Source organism: Medicago sativa, chromosome 2, assembly GCF_051527215.1.
Source record: "Medicago sativa cultivar Bolivia chromosome 2, Bolivia_mono, whole genome shotgun sequence".
Lineage (NCBI taxonomy): Eukaryota > Viridiplantae > Streptophyta > Magnoliopsida > Fabales > Fabaceae > Medicago > Medicago sativa.
This window is the reverse complement of record NC_140750.1, coordinates 74,550,218-74,564,950: the sequence shown is the minus strand read 5'-3', so window position 1 is coordinate 74,564,950 and position 14,733 is coordinate 74,550,218. Positions and strand designations below refer to the sequence as shown.

Sequence of the window (14,733 nt, the reverse complement as noted above, 5' to 3'; positions counted from 1 at the left end):
TCAACTTCAAAAGTTTATAAACCATAACTAATGTGTTGCATTTGTTTGTTTCAACAAGTTATGTACAAAGATCAAAAACCCCTTTCAACTTAGCAAATTTTCGGTCAGATCGAACACTTGTAATATAATTCTTAAGTTGATGGTGTAACACCACTTTCGACACATCTACAAAATCATTTGGATAAAACCCAGTCGCATCAAAAGTTGCAAATGACATTGCAGAACTCTAACATAAAACACATTTTAAAAGAGATAGTTTACTCTTTTACAGACTTATTCTTTTGTATTATATCTATTGTTTTTAATTAAAAAAAAAGGGAAAACGCATGCGGGGCTTTAGCCCCACATTGCCCATATGTGTATCCGCCCCTGATGCGTGCAGTCATCATTTGCGATGACTGCAGTTCAAATTCCTCATAAAGTAGCATTTTTCCCTTGTGTTGACTTTAGGTCAGTGTTAGCCTGTATTTTCGACAGGCTATAATAAATGTAGTCAACTGAGTTTGACTTAAAGTTTGAAAGGAGTTGATGAGTTTCGACTCAATAATGTGATCGATTTCCTGGACTTGAAGAGATTTGCTGTCTTTATGGTGAGCGGTTCAACCAACAAGCAGGATTCGAAGAGAAGTGGTTCGACAAGCAGAATTATGTCGAAGAGAAGTTGGTACCAGAATGAAGAGGTCATGCAGCGGTTACCATCGAAGGATCTTATTTAAGATTCAAATATGTTTGTAGTAGTTATTAGCAGTTACGTTCGAACGTTTCTGTGTAGGTAGTTACTTAGTATAAGTAGTAGTTTTTCATTGGAAAAACGGGTCACAATTCAATCATACAGAAAACTTACGCTCAAAATATCCGCATTCAGAGAGAAACGAGCAACAAGTCACAATGTGTGGATCTGTGTACCAATTTACATTCAATTTATGCAATTTAAGTTCGTTTCTTTAAATTCCTAGCAATTTACTTGTTTTTACCAAGCAATTTACGTTAATCCCTTGAAGATAATCTCGACTGATTCAACCTGTGTTGGATTTCGATGGTTATATTCATACTTTTATACAACAATATCAAGAACATTCATCATTTTCTAGAAAAATAACAAACACAATATGTCTTAAGATTTACTGGTTGATCTTGCAAATAACCATTTGTAAACCAGCGGTTGTTTACCGAAAATCAAGGTAAACAATCAGAAATATAGGCCTAGTGAGTTGCTTAGAAATATTGCAGTGGCTGGGTTTTTTTTCCTTTCTTTCCAATAAAAAAAATTAGTATGAGAGATGGTGTTCCAGTACAAAAAAGGAAAACATTAGGGTACAATGAAATATTTACATTTACATCCCTCCTAAGATACTACATGGGTTTGAATGTGAAATCTTCGGATTCAAGGTATATCTTTTTACCACTAGACCAAATATGTAAGATTCTCAATCTTGATTTTATATATGCGATGGATTAAATTACACCATACGTTACACTCTTTTCATCCATTGATTTTAATCTAATCTAGAGGACTCAATTTTTCATTTTAATGATTGTGTAAGACCCAAATCTCTTACGGCATGACACCCCCCAATCATGAACACGAGCTTTATCCTAAGTATCTGAATTATCCGAATTGACATTGAGTAACTTTATGAAGGAAAAATTATGTTTACTTTAATGTATTTTTGAATGTTTTGTGAGAGAGAAGATAAAATATAAAAGTGACAAAGAGAAAGTCACCGTGACTTTCCCTCCACGAAGTTACTCAATCGTAATCCATAATTACCTCCACTTTGAAAAACCTTATTTTACACCCTTCTCTTCTCTGAGTAAACAAATTGACATCCGAAACACAAGGAAACGAGATATTCTTCTCTCTTTTCCGTTAGAAATTTAATCACTAATTTTGGTTTTTCTTATCTTTTAAAATTAAGAAACCCTCCTTATGCTCATTTGTTTTCACCCAGAAACACAATCAATTTCTTAGAAATTGAGGAGGAATAAAATCAAATCAGCCACAAAACACAAATCAAATCTTTGCAATATATACATGCACAAATATAAAAGGCCTAAAGATTTAAAAAAAATTACCACATGCGGGTCTGGTTAATTTTACCCATCGGAAATGCAGGCAGACCTTCTTTCTCCTGCAAAACACAAGTACAGTTTAAAGTTCATTGTAAAAGCCAGTTAATAATTTACTATAACACAGAAAATAAACATGCGTTTACATAAAAACGACGCCCAGCCAGAACAACACTACGAATCTCACTGCCACTGGCTACATCCTCATAGCACTCATACAATATTTCCATGCAGGGATAAAAAGAAGAACTGTAAGCTTTCTCAAATTCCTTTTTCCCATGCATCTTCAGATAAAGCATTAGCATGCCCTACCCAAATAAAAAGTTAAAATCAAACTAGTGGGGCATATGCCACAAATCTACAATAGCTAGATCCATGGTTCATGCCTAGCAAAACCAAACTGGACGGCACATGCAAAGAAATTTACTTCGATCTCTACCAAACACAAATATTGTCCCTCATTCATTACCTCTATCACCTTAATTAAAATCTATATATACACACAGAAAGAAAACCTCTCCAACCAACTAACACATCCCAAAGAAAAACACAAGAGTTTCTCTTGTAAGATATCATCAACAACATTATCATGGCAGAAAAAGAAGGAGCCATTGTGAAGAAAGGACACGACGAATGTCTAAAAACTGCTCTTTCTCTTCTCCAAGAATTTGAACTACCAGAAGGGCTTCTCCCTCTTGCTGATATCATCGAAATCGGGTATGTGAAAGCAACTGGTTTCATCTGGATTACTCAGAAGAAGAAAGTGGAGCATAAATTCAATATGGTAGGCAAGCTTGTGAGGTATGATACTGAGATAACAGGTTACATTTCGAAGAAGAAGATTAAGAAACTTAAAGGTGGGAAAGCTAAGGAACTCATGTTGTGGCCTCCTGTTAATGAGATTATTGTTGATGAACAACCAACTGGGAAGATTCATTTCAAGAGTCTTGCTGGTATCACCAAGACTTTCCCTGTTGAAGCTTTTGCTGCTGGCCAGTAATCATGCATCATATATATTTATATGAATTAATTAATGTTATGAGACTCTACCAAGCATATATGGATGTTTGATATATAATAAAAGAATAATAGTTTTCTTTCTGTTTTATTTGGTGTATGAATTAATTAATATATATATATATATATATATATATATATATATATATCTTAATCTTATCTTAATCTTAATAATATACAAGCATGGAGACACAAATAGGAAAATTCTCAAACTCAATCCAATGTGGCACAAGCTTAAGCCATCTACAAGTCCTTATCACATTTTATAAAGCTCATTTTAACATCATTTATAGTAAGTATACAAACATGGAGACACAAATAGGAAAATTTTCATACTCAATCCAATGTGTCACAATTCTAAGCCATCTACAAGTCTTCATCACATTTTATAAAGCTCATTTTAACATCATTTATAGTAAGTTGGAGCAGAAAACCATGTTATCATAATTTTTCCACAATTTAAAAATCATCAAAATGTATTTTATGATACTAAAATTTGAATAAGTAAATTTCCCTCCAAAAAATGTTGCTATCGGGCCTATTTTCAGCAAAACAACAATAATCCAAGTTTGAATAGATGGCCCAATTATGGCTAGCCCAACACTATTTCAGTTTCTTTTCAGAAACATTAAATACATCATACATAAAAGAAAAGCTTTCCCTGTTATCACGCTTAAAAACTACCTCTTTGCAAGCTATGAGACAAACTTCTTACCCACCACCTCTGTACAACCCAATCCCTTTTCTGATACACCCAATTCAAATTTCAAATTCAAATTCATTCAATTCAATTCACTCTCTCTTTTTTCTCTTTCACACCTTTCACTCTCTCTTAGTAATCGAAAAACTGAGGGATATCTTGCTTCCTCTCTTCATACTCATTTTTCCGATCCTGCATCTCTCTCACCTAAATCCGAGAACAACAAATCAACCCTTCTCCCTCCCCTCCAAAATTTGCTTCACTTTACTGTAATCAAACGATATCACCGCCGAACCCGAAATCTCGGAGCTCACGCTTAAATCTCACCTTGCGGTGGATTCACTGCTCAAACTATCATCGTCTAATCATTCAAAACACATCGGAAGGTAACTAAATCGAAACCCCTAAATTTATTTATTTCATCACAATCACTTCAAATCGTATTTTGATTTTTGAAAACTTGGTGTAAGTGTAAGATATCTCTAAATCAAATTTTTATTTTTATTTCACCACAAACAATGGGAATCGCTCTTTCTCTCTCTAGAAGGCAAGAACATCATCAGGTCCCTCTCTATCTCTAAATCAAATTTTAATTTTTTTGTAAGTGTATTAAGTTTTGTTTATGGGTTTTGTTAAAGAAAGGGTTTTCATTTAAGTTGGTGTGATGTAATTTGATGAAGTTAGTATTGATTTAGTGATGTTGATGGAATTTTGTGCATAAATGATTAAGGGGATGCTTTGATGATATGACTGAGTTCAAGCAACATGGTTGTGATGTATTGCTATTTTAAAAAAATAAAAAATCTGTTGATTTGGCTTCATTATGTTAGTGGCAATTCCAATAGAAAATTAGGGTTTATATGATTTGGAATCAATATATGCTTTGGTTGAAGTTATATGCTAATTTGTTGGAATTATCACTTTGAAAATTTCACATGTTCATTGTGTTTAATTGTGATTATTTACTGCTTGCATTGTTTTCAACTTTTTCTTTGTTTAGGAATAAACTTAGCAAATTTGGGACAATTAACAAAGAAGGTAAATTTTTTTTGAGTGTATCTTATATGTTGCAAATAGTGGTCTGCATTTTACATATTGTATTTTACCTTACATTTATGATTTTCAATTTCTTACTTTCCATTGAAGTTTAGTCTAAAATTAATGATATAATGAAATCAGTTTATTACGTTCTCTCCTGCAAATTAATGTTCAAATTGTCTACAGTTATTATTTATTACTGTTAGAGTTTATTTGGCATGAGGGTAGATGGATATAGCAATTTTCTAACTTTTTAAATTGGATTATTTTTGCAGACTGCTCATATTTGACAACATAGATAATGGAAGCTTAAAGGAGCATCTGAGTGGTACGTTTTGAAAGGAAAAAAAGTTTAGAGGACCATGTTAATGAGTTTTACAATATTTTGATTCTCTTTAAATGATTGGATGCTAACAGACCCCTTGAAGACTCCCTTAAATTGGAGGACGAGATTGCAGATAGCTAATGGTGTTGTGGCTGCACTGGTAAGCTCTTTAAATTAAAGCATGTCCAGCTTGATAGTGCACTCTTATTTTAATTTATGTTACAATTAATTTGAAACCCTATATTTTAAGTCTCTTATACTTTGAATATGGATGTGGGAAAGTCCCTGCTAAATTAACAGGATTCAGTCTCTACTCTGTGTTAGGCCCCTGTCTAAAGAAAATTGCTTGGTCAATTTTGCTAAATGAATGATGGAAATATACTAGGCTACTTGGTTTTCTTCGACGATTGTATGAGTTATCTTATGTCTGTTCAATTTATGTTTAGTGTCATTTAGAAATTGATCTTAACCTACCAAAAATTTGACTTTAGGCAGGAAGGCTAACTACATGTTTGTTCAACTTATTAATCAATTGTTATCTAAAGTTGATTGTTATCTAAAGTTGACTGTCATGACTAAAGTATATTATATCTATCGAAGTTTAAATCCTTTTGAGTTTGAAACTGACTTATCAAACTCAAGGGACTACTAGCCACTGTGAAACTGACTTTCTAAAACCTGTTTAAAATTGATGAGTATGTGAAACGGTGATGTGAAACTGAGTTTTAAATCAACTTTCTTAGTTTCTAAAGATGTTTATTATTTTGTTCCAATTACTCTCTGTCTGGATATGCAAGGCATGCTATTTTGAGTAAAATATATATGATGACAAATTTTATTCAATTGTTAATCTCTGGTTTTGTTTGGTGACAGATTTTATGCATCAAGTTTGAAAGAGTTCAAATAAATGACATTGAAGATGCAATCAAACTGAAGGTATCAAACTGATGGTTTTTATTCATGGCTTGAGATTTATTGTTAAACAATTTTTTGGACTCTGTATTTTATATAGTTTACATATATGTGTGGCTAATTCTGGCCGATGCATATAGTTTTCTAAAAATGAAGTCTTTATGTTAAATATGCATTATAAATGTTCAAAGTTATATAATGGATATTGTTAACTCTATTTCGTATTGTGTTTTTAAATTTGACCTAAACAAGTTGACCTCACTACATGAATAATGCCAAACTATATTTCCTTACATAGTTTTTTTAAAAAAATAAAGGACCAAACCTTGCGAATTGATTATGTTGTTTTTGCTGCATTAACTCATGCAACTACTAGCAACTGTGAAACTGACTTAATAAAACCTATTTGAAATTTAGTATGTGAAATTGGTAGGTATAAGCCTAAAAAAATTAACAATTTACATCCCATGTTTTAACCTTACATGTATGTGTAACTCACTCATTAAGACCATCAAATATGAATTTGGTTATATGAAATTGTTATATGAAATTCGTGATTCTGCTCAAAAAAAATGAAACTCGTGATTATTTATAGGCCTAACAAAGTTAATTTGAATGTTTGTGATTTGCATTAAGTTAATCCAAGAAAATAAGAGATGGACATTTTTTGATTCACTCTAGGCAGACATTATGCCTTCAAGGAATATTTACATGAATAAACTTCATTTCTGGATTTGCAAAAGAATATTTGTTTTTTTAGGGGAAAAGAATATTTGTTTCTTGATTTATAGTCCCCGCTGTTTCAAGAATATTCAAATTTACGACGGTAAAAATAGATATATGATAAATCGTGAATGTGCATCTCACCTTGAACTATCCATCAAACTGTAGAATAACATAAAGATATAAAAGATTATAAACTCTTTTTTAGAATACAATTCCTTTAATTATAAATCATTATCATGTTTGTGTATTTTGAAATTAGGATTCAGTCGTATAAACATTGGACTGAAACTTGCCAAATTTTAGACTCATTGTGCCTGTGCCTAATTTAAAATATGCAAAGTTTATTTTTTTTTTCTGAATCTTTGGTCAGGTTCAGTGGTTGATGATGTCTTAATTTGGAGTTCAAATTGTTAAAGGCCAAAAAGATGCAGAAGAATTAAATGTTTAAGTAGGAGGTTTCCAACTTTCCATGCCTATCGTTTCATGGTTTTGATATTGTGAAAACATTTTGTTTTAAGCTCCAACTATATTATGAAATAATGTCTTTATTTTGAACCAAAGCTTAAAAAGAATTGCAAATGATTGCTCTTATTGCTTTTCTTTAAGTATGTTATTTTCCTGAGAGTTAAAGATCTTTTGTTTTGAAGTGTTTGACAGGAATAAGATATTCTAGGAAGGCTTTGTATATTAATTAATTAATGTACATGTGGAGTTATGTGCATGGAGGGAGTTTATCTATGGAGTGTCAAGTTCAAAGTGCACCATTGCTTGATAATATGCTGTTATTTAAGTTTAGATTTACGTATGCAATGTCTCTATACTCAACATGTAATCAATGTCTTTATGTATCAATAAGGACTATAAAATTTGGAAGATGTTACTTTCGTTCCTCTTCTTTTAGGTAAATTATCATTTTTATGTACTTAATCATTTTAGACCATTTATGAATGTTATATGGACCTATTGTACACAAACATGTTTCAAATCCAAAGATGAACGAAAGTTAACAAAAGAAAATAAAAGGGAAGAATTGAAAAGGATGAGAAAAATCACTACAAAACTTTAAAAATGTTTCTAAGTTTGGTGCATTATCAAGGTTCCTCTCTTGACTATTTCCAATTAGCCACGAGTCTTTAGTAGCATGAGAAATCCTATTTGTTTTTATCCATCATTATATACAACATAGGCTGAGTGCTCCTTTAAAATCATTCAATTTGGTTTTAGATGACTGAGCGAAGAAACTGGAAGTTAGGGAATTATATGGCTTTCTTTCATCAATGAAAAATAATATATGAATAATAGATGATCTCTATTAGTTAATTAATTCTTTACTGCTACAACTTTCTAATTCCTCTACTAACAAGAGTCTATCGTCATATCTTACGTTATTGTATACGGTTAACTAACTAAATATTTTGCCACATTTTACTTATCAATTTATGCATCACGGGAGGCTCTAAAGTATTTGATTTAAATTTTTATTAAATGTCCAAAGTTTCATATTCCTTTAAAACATTGAGTTACATGTGTTTCAATTAAGTTACTATTTAATTAAGTCTACAGTTTCAAATTCCTCAAAAAACATGAGGCTATAAGCTATGAAGCCCGGATACTCCAAAATGGTGCCGTACCCGTGTCGGATACGTATCGGATACCGATACTCCGCGGATACTCCGGATACCGTATCCCAGAAGTATCGGAATTAATTATTTTAATTTAAAATATATATTTTATCGGATACTTAAAAGATACTCGACGGATACACACAGATACTTATAAGATACTTCACACAGACGTATCCAAAAAAAATGAAGGGTATAAAAATGAGATTGTGTTGTGAAAATTTAAGATACGAATCACTATAATTACTTTTCAATTAACAAATTAAGGGGGGTGTATTTGATTAAGATTTTGAAGGACAATTTTTGCTTAAAAAAGTCTCAAAGATTTTAAAAGATTTTGTAGGATTTTAATGACTTTCATGATTTTAAAAGACAATCAGGATTTTCAATTTGGATTTCAATGGATTTACATCATAATATTTTAAAGGATTTTAAAGGATTTTATAGATTTATAAGATTTCAAAAGATTTTATGAATTTTAAATACTCATTGAAAAGAAATGATTACAACACACTCTCTATCATAATATTTTGAATACATGCTCTTATTTTTTATTTTATTTTTGAGAGATAGAGAATGGAAGAGAGGAAGGAGAGAAGGGAGAAAATAGAGGAGATAGAGGGAGAAGAGAGAGAGAGAGAGAAGTGGGAGAGAGAGAGATAAGGGAGAGGGAGGGGAGAAAAGAGAGGAGAGAGAGAGAGAGAGAGAGAGAGAGAGACGAAGAGAGAAGGGAGAGAGAGAGAGAGAGGAGGGAGAAAAGAGAGGAGAGAGGGAAGGGAGAAGAGAGAAGGAAGAAGGGATAAGAAAGAGATAGTAAAAACTTTTAAAGAAAAACAATCCCAATAAATCTTATGTCTTCATGAAAGACTTTTTTTTGTTAAAATTTCACTAGACAATCTCACAAAATCCATCAAAATCTAATTTATTAAACAATCCTTTGAAATTTGAATGATTTTGAATACCATGAGACTTTTTTTAAGTGATGAAAAGTCTTGATTGAATACCTCAAGACTTTTTTAAAATGACAAAGAATCTTGATTGAATACCACAAGACTTTTTTAAAATTGCAAAGAGTCTTGATTGAATACCACAAGACTTTTTCTTAATTAAAAAGTGTTTTAAAATCCCTTAGAATCCTGATCCAGTACATCCCCCTAAATATTATGATTTTGGTGGATGAAAGTAACGGGAGAGGGGAGATTTAATCAATCAACATTAAACAAACTTTGTTTTGAGTTCTTTTATTGATACATTTGTTGATATCCTAACATATGAATGAAAATAGAATATGATTTATACAAAAACTTTACATTTTTTATTTTGATCATATGTATTTTTTTTTTTTTTGTAAATTGTAACTTTTATGATTCTATAGTATGAGTAATCAATGTTTTTTTTAAGTATTTTACACGCATATAAATTTTAATATAAATATTTTGTTAACGTATCTTAGCCGTATCGTATCCTAAATTTTAAAAATTTCGCGTATTCGCGTACCCGTATCGTATCGTACCCGTATCGCACTACGTATCCGGGCTTCATAGGCTATAAGTATTTGATTTAAGCCACAATAAATCTTTTCTAGCCCGTGCGTTGCACGGGTGGAAAAACTAGTATATATATATATATATATATATATATATATATATATATATATATATATATATATATAAGAAGGGATTCATTGACTCCAAGAGTAAGTCTAAACACTTACTCCAAATCTCAACCATTGGTTTTAATATTAATTAATGGTTGTGATTAATTGCAATTAGTCCTCATTATTAGCTTTATATACTCCATCTTCTTAAACAGCCCAACCTCATTGATCTTACGACGGATTGAAACGAATTTCTGATACCATCAATATTAATTCAATTCCGGCAAGACAAAAGTAAGAATAATTTTGTGACATGACTAGTATATGAACTTTTTTGTCGTTTCAATTGTATTACTTGATTTTGTACACAGATTGAAACAAAATTTTTGTTCAAACCCGCACCAGCGAACTACCAAATCCACGTATAAAGAGAAGGGATCTTTTCTATTGAATTCAATAGAAGAATGTTATTTTTTGTTCTAACCTCTAAAAGACAATGATGTCAATTGAATGAGATATTTTTTTTATTCATAAGTGTGTATTTGATGATTCTTTTAGCTTGGTAGGTGCCATTACATGCTATGCACACTATCCAGTATCTTTATTGTTGAGACAATGAATCAAAAATCATTCTCGCAGGCATGCACCACTTATGTTAATACTGTCTTCTCACGGTGCCGGGCTGTTTGAGAAGAAGGAGTATATAAACCTAATTATGAGTATTAATAGAAATTGATCACAACCATTAATTAATATTAAAACTAATGGTTGAGATTTGGAGTAAGTGTGTAGACTTACTCTTGGAGTCAATGGATCCCTTCTCTATATGTATATATATATATGGAGAATGTTAACCAGTGCTCCCGGGGCATTGGTTAAGCAGCTAAAAGAGGTAAGATTTTATTAAAGAGTGGTGTAATAATTAGTTAGTTAAAAGTAATAGTTTATATTTCTAAGACAATTTTTGTACTTTTGGATTCCTTAACCAGTGCCCCCGGGGCACCGGTTAACAAGACCCTATTTGTGTATGTATGTATGTGTATATATATATATATATATATGTATGTATGTATGTGTGTGTGTATATATATATATATATATATATATATATATATATATATATATATATATATATAGTTTTGCTAGAAGACACCTTTTATGAAGGTATGTTTTAGAAAGTTATTCTATGAGCATTTGTTAAAAGACACCAACTAATTTTTATGAAGGTGTCTTCTAGCAAAGTTATAACTACAACAATTGTCTTACCTTTAAATGGGGTAAATTCAAACTCGCCAAACAAAAGGACTCAAACATACGTCCGGCATTCCCATTGTTCCATTCAAAAGCTTAAATTATTGTTAGGCTTGGTTTAAATGATAGTATTCAAGCTAGTGTCAAAAGAATGAGGTCCATTCCTTGACACTTCAATACCTTCATCTAAACCAACCTAACAAGAATTTAATCTTTTGAAAGGAACAATGGGAATGTCGGGCGAATGTCGGAGTCCCGCCGTTTGGCAAGTTTGAATTACCCCATTCAAAGGAAGACAATTGTTGTAGTTGGAAGGTGCATTCCCTACCTAATCACGATCTTCTGGCGGAATCAGACTCTTGATAATATCTTCAGTTGATCTCAGCAACGTTACCCGCATATCGATCCACTGGAACATGTTGTGCTCCCAAAACATGCTCGTCAAGTTTTCGTCGTTCTTTAATTCCACCCAACTGAATGATACTCTCCCCTCCTCGAGCGTTGGACGTTTATACCGAACGTATTCCACCCTCCTTGTGTCTCCGGGGTTGACTCCTTGGTTGAATTCATTCAGTTCATCCTTGAGACCTCTTAACGTTACACCAAGGCACCGAACCTTCAACCTCTGAGGTTCTGTGCCGTTGAATTGTGCATGAACGTCGATCCACCCGGCCATTGTTTCAAATCTACACAATAAGAAATTGAAAACAATCAATGAAAAACTCATTCAAACATTTCATCAAACACTTGGAGTGTAAATTATACATAAACCCTAAAAATCATAAAAACAACCCTAAAATGTTTTACCCTAAAAAAACATAAAAATAATGTGAAATATAACAAAATTATTCAACTTATATCTACTCTTAAAATAAATCATATACTCTTGCATGTAAATCTACTTAAAAACTAAAATAAAAAAATAAATATAAAACACCAAAATAAAAAATAACCCTAAAATTCTAAACTATAACATAAACATCATGCAAACATTTTAACTAATTTAATCAACTAACATCTACTCTAAAAATGAATTATAACATGTAAATCTACCAAAAAACTAAACTAAATTAAATCGACTCAAAAACTTACACCAAAAAAAAAAATCGACTCAAAAACAAAACTAATTTTTTTTTTTGGTAGAAAAAAACTAAACTAATTTAAATCTACTCAAAAACTAAAAAAAAAAATACATTTATAACAACTAAAATGTAAGTTAATAGCTTTATGATTACTTACTTACTTGTGATTTTGTTGAATAAATTTGGTAGGATTTGGTTGGGTTTTTTAGAGAGATTTTGAGAGAGAATTGAAAAAAATTTGGTAAAATGAGAGTAATATATATATATATATATATATATATATATATATATATATATATATATATATATATATATATATATATATATATTAATGTTATGTGAATCTACCAAGCCTATATAGATGTTTGGTATAGAATAAAAGAATAATAGCTTTTTTCTGTTTTATTTGGTGTAACTGGATTTAATCCATGCTTTATATGATATAATAAAGGGATTTGGATTTCTTGACCAAAAAAAAAAAAAAAGGGGGATTTGGATTTAAATATTTACTTTTATTATTAGTGTTATTTGTGCACCATAACACCACACACTTTTGCAGGTTAACTATAATCATAGTTTTTTTTTAAGAACTATAATCATAGTTTTTTTTTTTTTTTTGAAGTAAGAACTATAATCATAGTTAAAAGGTATATGGATGTATATATTACATGTAATAATTTAACTAAGATAGGACACTACACTACGATACTCTTAAAAATTAAAATGAACTGAGATTTGCTGCGCTTAGTGACTGTACTCATTCATGAAATTAATGATTACTGATCGTCCGATCGAGATTGGATAATTCAGATCTCAAACTTCACAGTTTCAATTTCAGAAAATCAAAAGTTAGTGACTTCAAATTCTTCACAAAGTAGCCTTTTTCCCTTAGTGAGTTGCTTAGGAATATCGTAGTGGTTGAGTTTTTTTTTCTACTTTTCAATGACAAAAAATTAGGGTGAGAGATGGTGCCCTGTACAAAACAAGGAAAACATTAGGGTTTAATGAAATATTTAGATTTACCTCCTCCTTAAGATACTACATAGGTTTGAATCCGGAATATTCGGATCCACAGTATATCTTTTTACCACTAGACCAAATATGTAAGATTCTCAATCTTGATATATACGATGGATTAAATTACACTCTTTTTTATGGATTGATTTTAATCTAATCTAGAGGCCACGGTTTTTCATTTTAATGATTGTTTGAGCCTTTGAGGTACCCCGTACCCCCCCTCCCCAATATTCACCGACTTTATAAAGGAAAATGTATGTTTACTTAAATGTATTTTTGAGTGGTTTGTGAGAAAGAAAGATGAAAGAGAAAAGAGATAGAGAAAGTCACCTTAACTTTCTCTCCACGAAGTCACTCAATTGTAATTCATAATTACCTTCATTTTGAAAAACCTTATTTTAGACCCTCCTCAGTAAACAAATTAACATCCGAAACACAAGGAAACGAGATATTCTTCTCTCTTTTCTGTTAGAAATTTAATCACTAATTTTGGTTTTTCTTTTCTTTTAAAATTAAGAAAACCTCCTAATGCTCGTTTGTTTTCACCCAGAAACACAATCAACTTCTTAGAAATTGAGGAGGAACAAAATCAAATCAGCCACAAAACACAAATCAAATCTTTGCAATTTACACATGCACAAATATAAAACCTCCGCAACCAACCAACAAATCCCAAAGAAACAGTCAACAACAACATTATCATGGCAGAGAAAGAAGGAGCCATTGTGAAGAAAGGACACAGCGAATGTCTAAAAATGGCAATTTCTTTACTCAAAGAGTTTGAAATTCCAGAAGGGCTTCTCCCTGTTGCTGATATTATCGAATACGGGTATGTGAAAGCAACCGGTTACTTCTGGGTTTTGCAGAAGAAGAAAGTGGAACATAAATTCAATATGATAAACAAGGTTGTGAGCTATGATATTGAGATAACAGGTTACATTTCAAAGAAGAATATTAAGATGCTTAAAGGTGTTAATGTTAAAGAACTCATGTTACGGCCTCCTATTAATGAGATTATTGTTGATGAACAACCAACTGGGAAAATTCATTTCAAGAGCTATGGTGGTATCACCAAGACTTTCCCTGTTGAAGCTTTTGCTGTTTCCCAGTAATCATAATTATATGAATTATTTAATGCCATGAGAATCTACCAAGCCTATATAGATTTTTTTTTTTTGGTACAAAGCCTATATGACGTTTGGTATAAAAAAAACAAATAATAGCTTTATTTGGTGTTATTGGATTTAATTCATGTGATAATGTTAAATCAGGTGCATTGTTGAATTTAAATATCTACTGTTTTGGTTGATTTGTTTTTTTTCCAGTATTTATGTATCAAACAATTCATAGGAAAGTCCAAAATTTATATTATTTTA

General features: G+C 31.3%; 2 protein-coding genes and 1 long non-coding RNA gene across 11 annotated transcripts; all 3 read left to right on the top strand.

Moving 5' to 3' along the window:
* The first annotated feature begins 2,413 nt into the window (after window positions 1-2,413).
* On the top strand, window positions 2,414-3,175 carry LOC146950677 (uncharacterized). Its single transcript, XM_085746649.1, has one exon. It carries the CDS (start codon window positions 2,660-2,662, stop codon window positions 3,068-3,070), a length of 411 nt encoding a protein of 136 aa, XP_085602775.1. The 5' UTR covers window positions 2,414-2,659; the 3' UTR covers window positions 3,071-3,175.
* Window positions 3,176-3,734: 559 nt separating this feature from the next.
* LOC146950676 (uncharacterized) lies at window positions 3,735-7,710 on the top strand. 9 transcript variants are annotated; one of them, XR_015027661.1, is made up of 8 exons: window positions 3,735-4,173; window positions 4,332-4,350; window positions 4,788-4,825; window positions 5,101-5,153; window positions 5,243-5,310; window positions 6,024-6,086; window positions 7,159-7,236; window positions 7,446-7,710. It is a non-coding gene; the product is annotated as an uncharacterized LOC146950676 (long non-coding RNA). The 9 variants fall into 9 exon arrangements; XR_015027659.1 differs by having other exon boundaries at window positions 7,436-7,710; XR_015027662.1 differs by having other exon boundaries at window positions 7,159-7,243.
* Window positions 7,711-13,920: 6,210 nt separating this feature from the next.
* LOC146950675 (uncharacterized) lies at window positions 13,921-14,666 on the top strand. The gene has a single exon (XM_085746648.1). It carries the CDS (start codon window positions 14,059-14,061, stop codon window positions 14,467-14,469), a length of 411 nt encoding a protein of 136 aa, XP_085602774.1. The 5' UTR covers window positions 13,921-14,058; the 3' UTR covers window positions 14,470-14,666.
* Window positions 14,667-14,733: the final 67 nt, after the last annotated feature.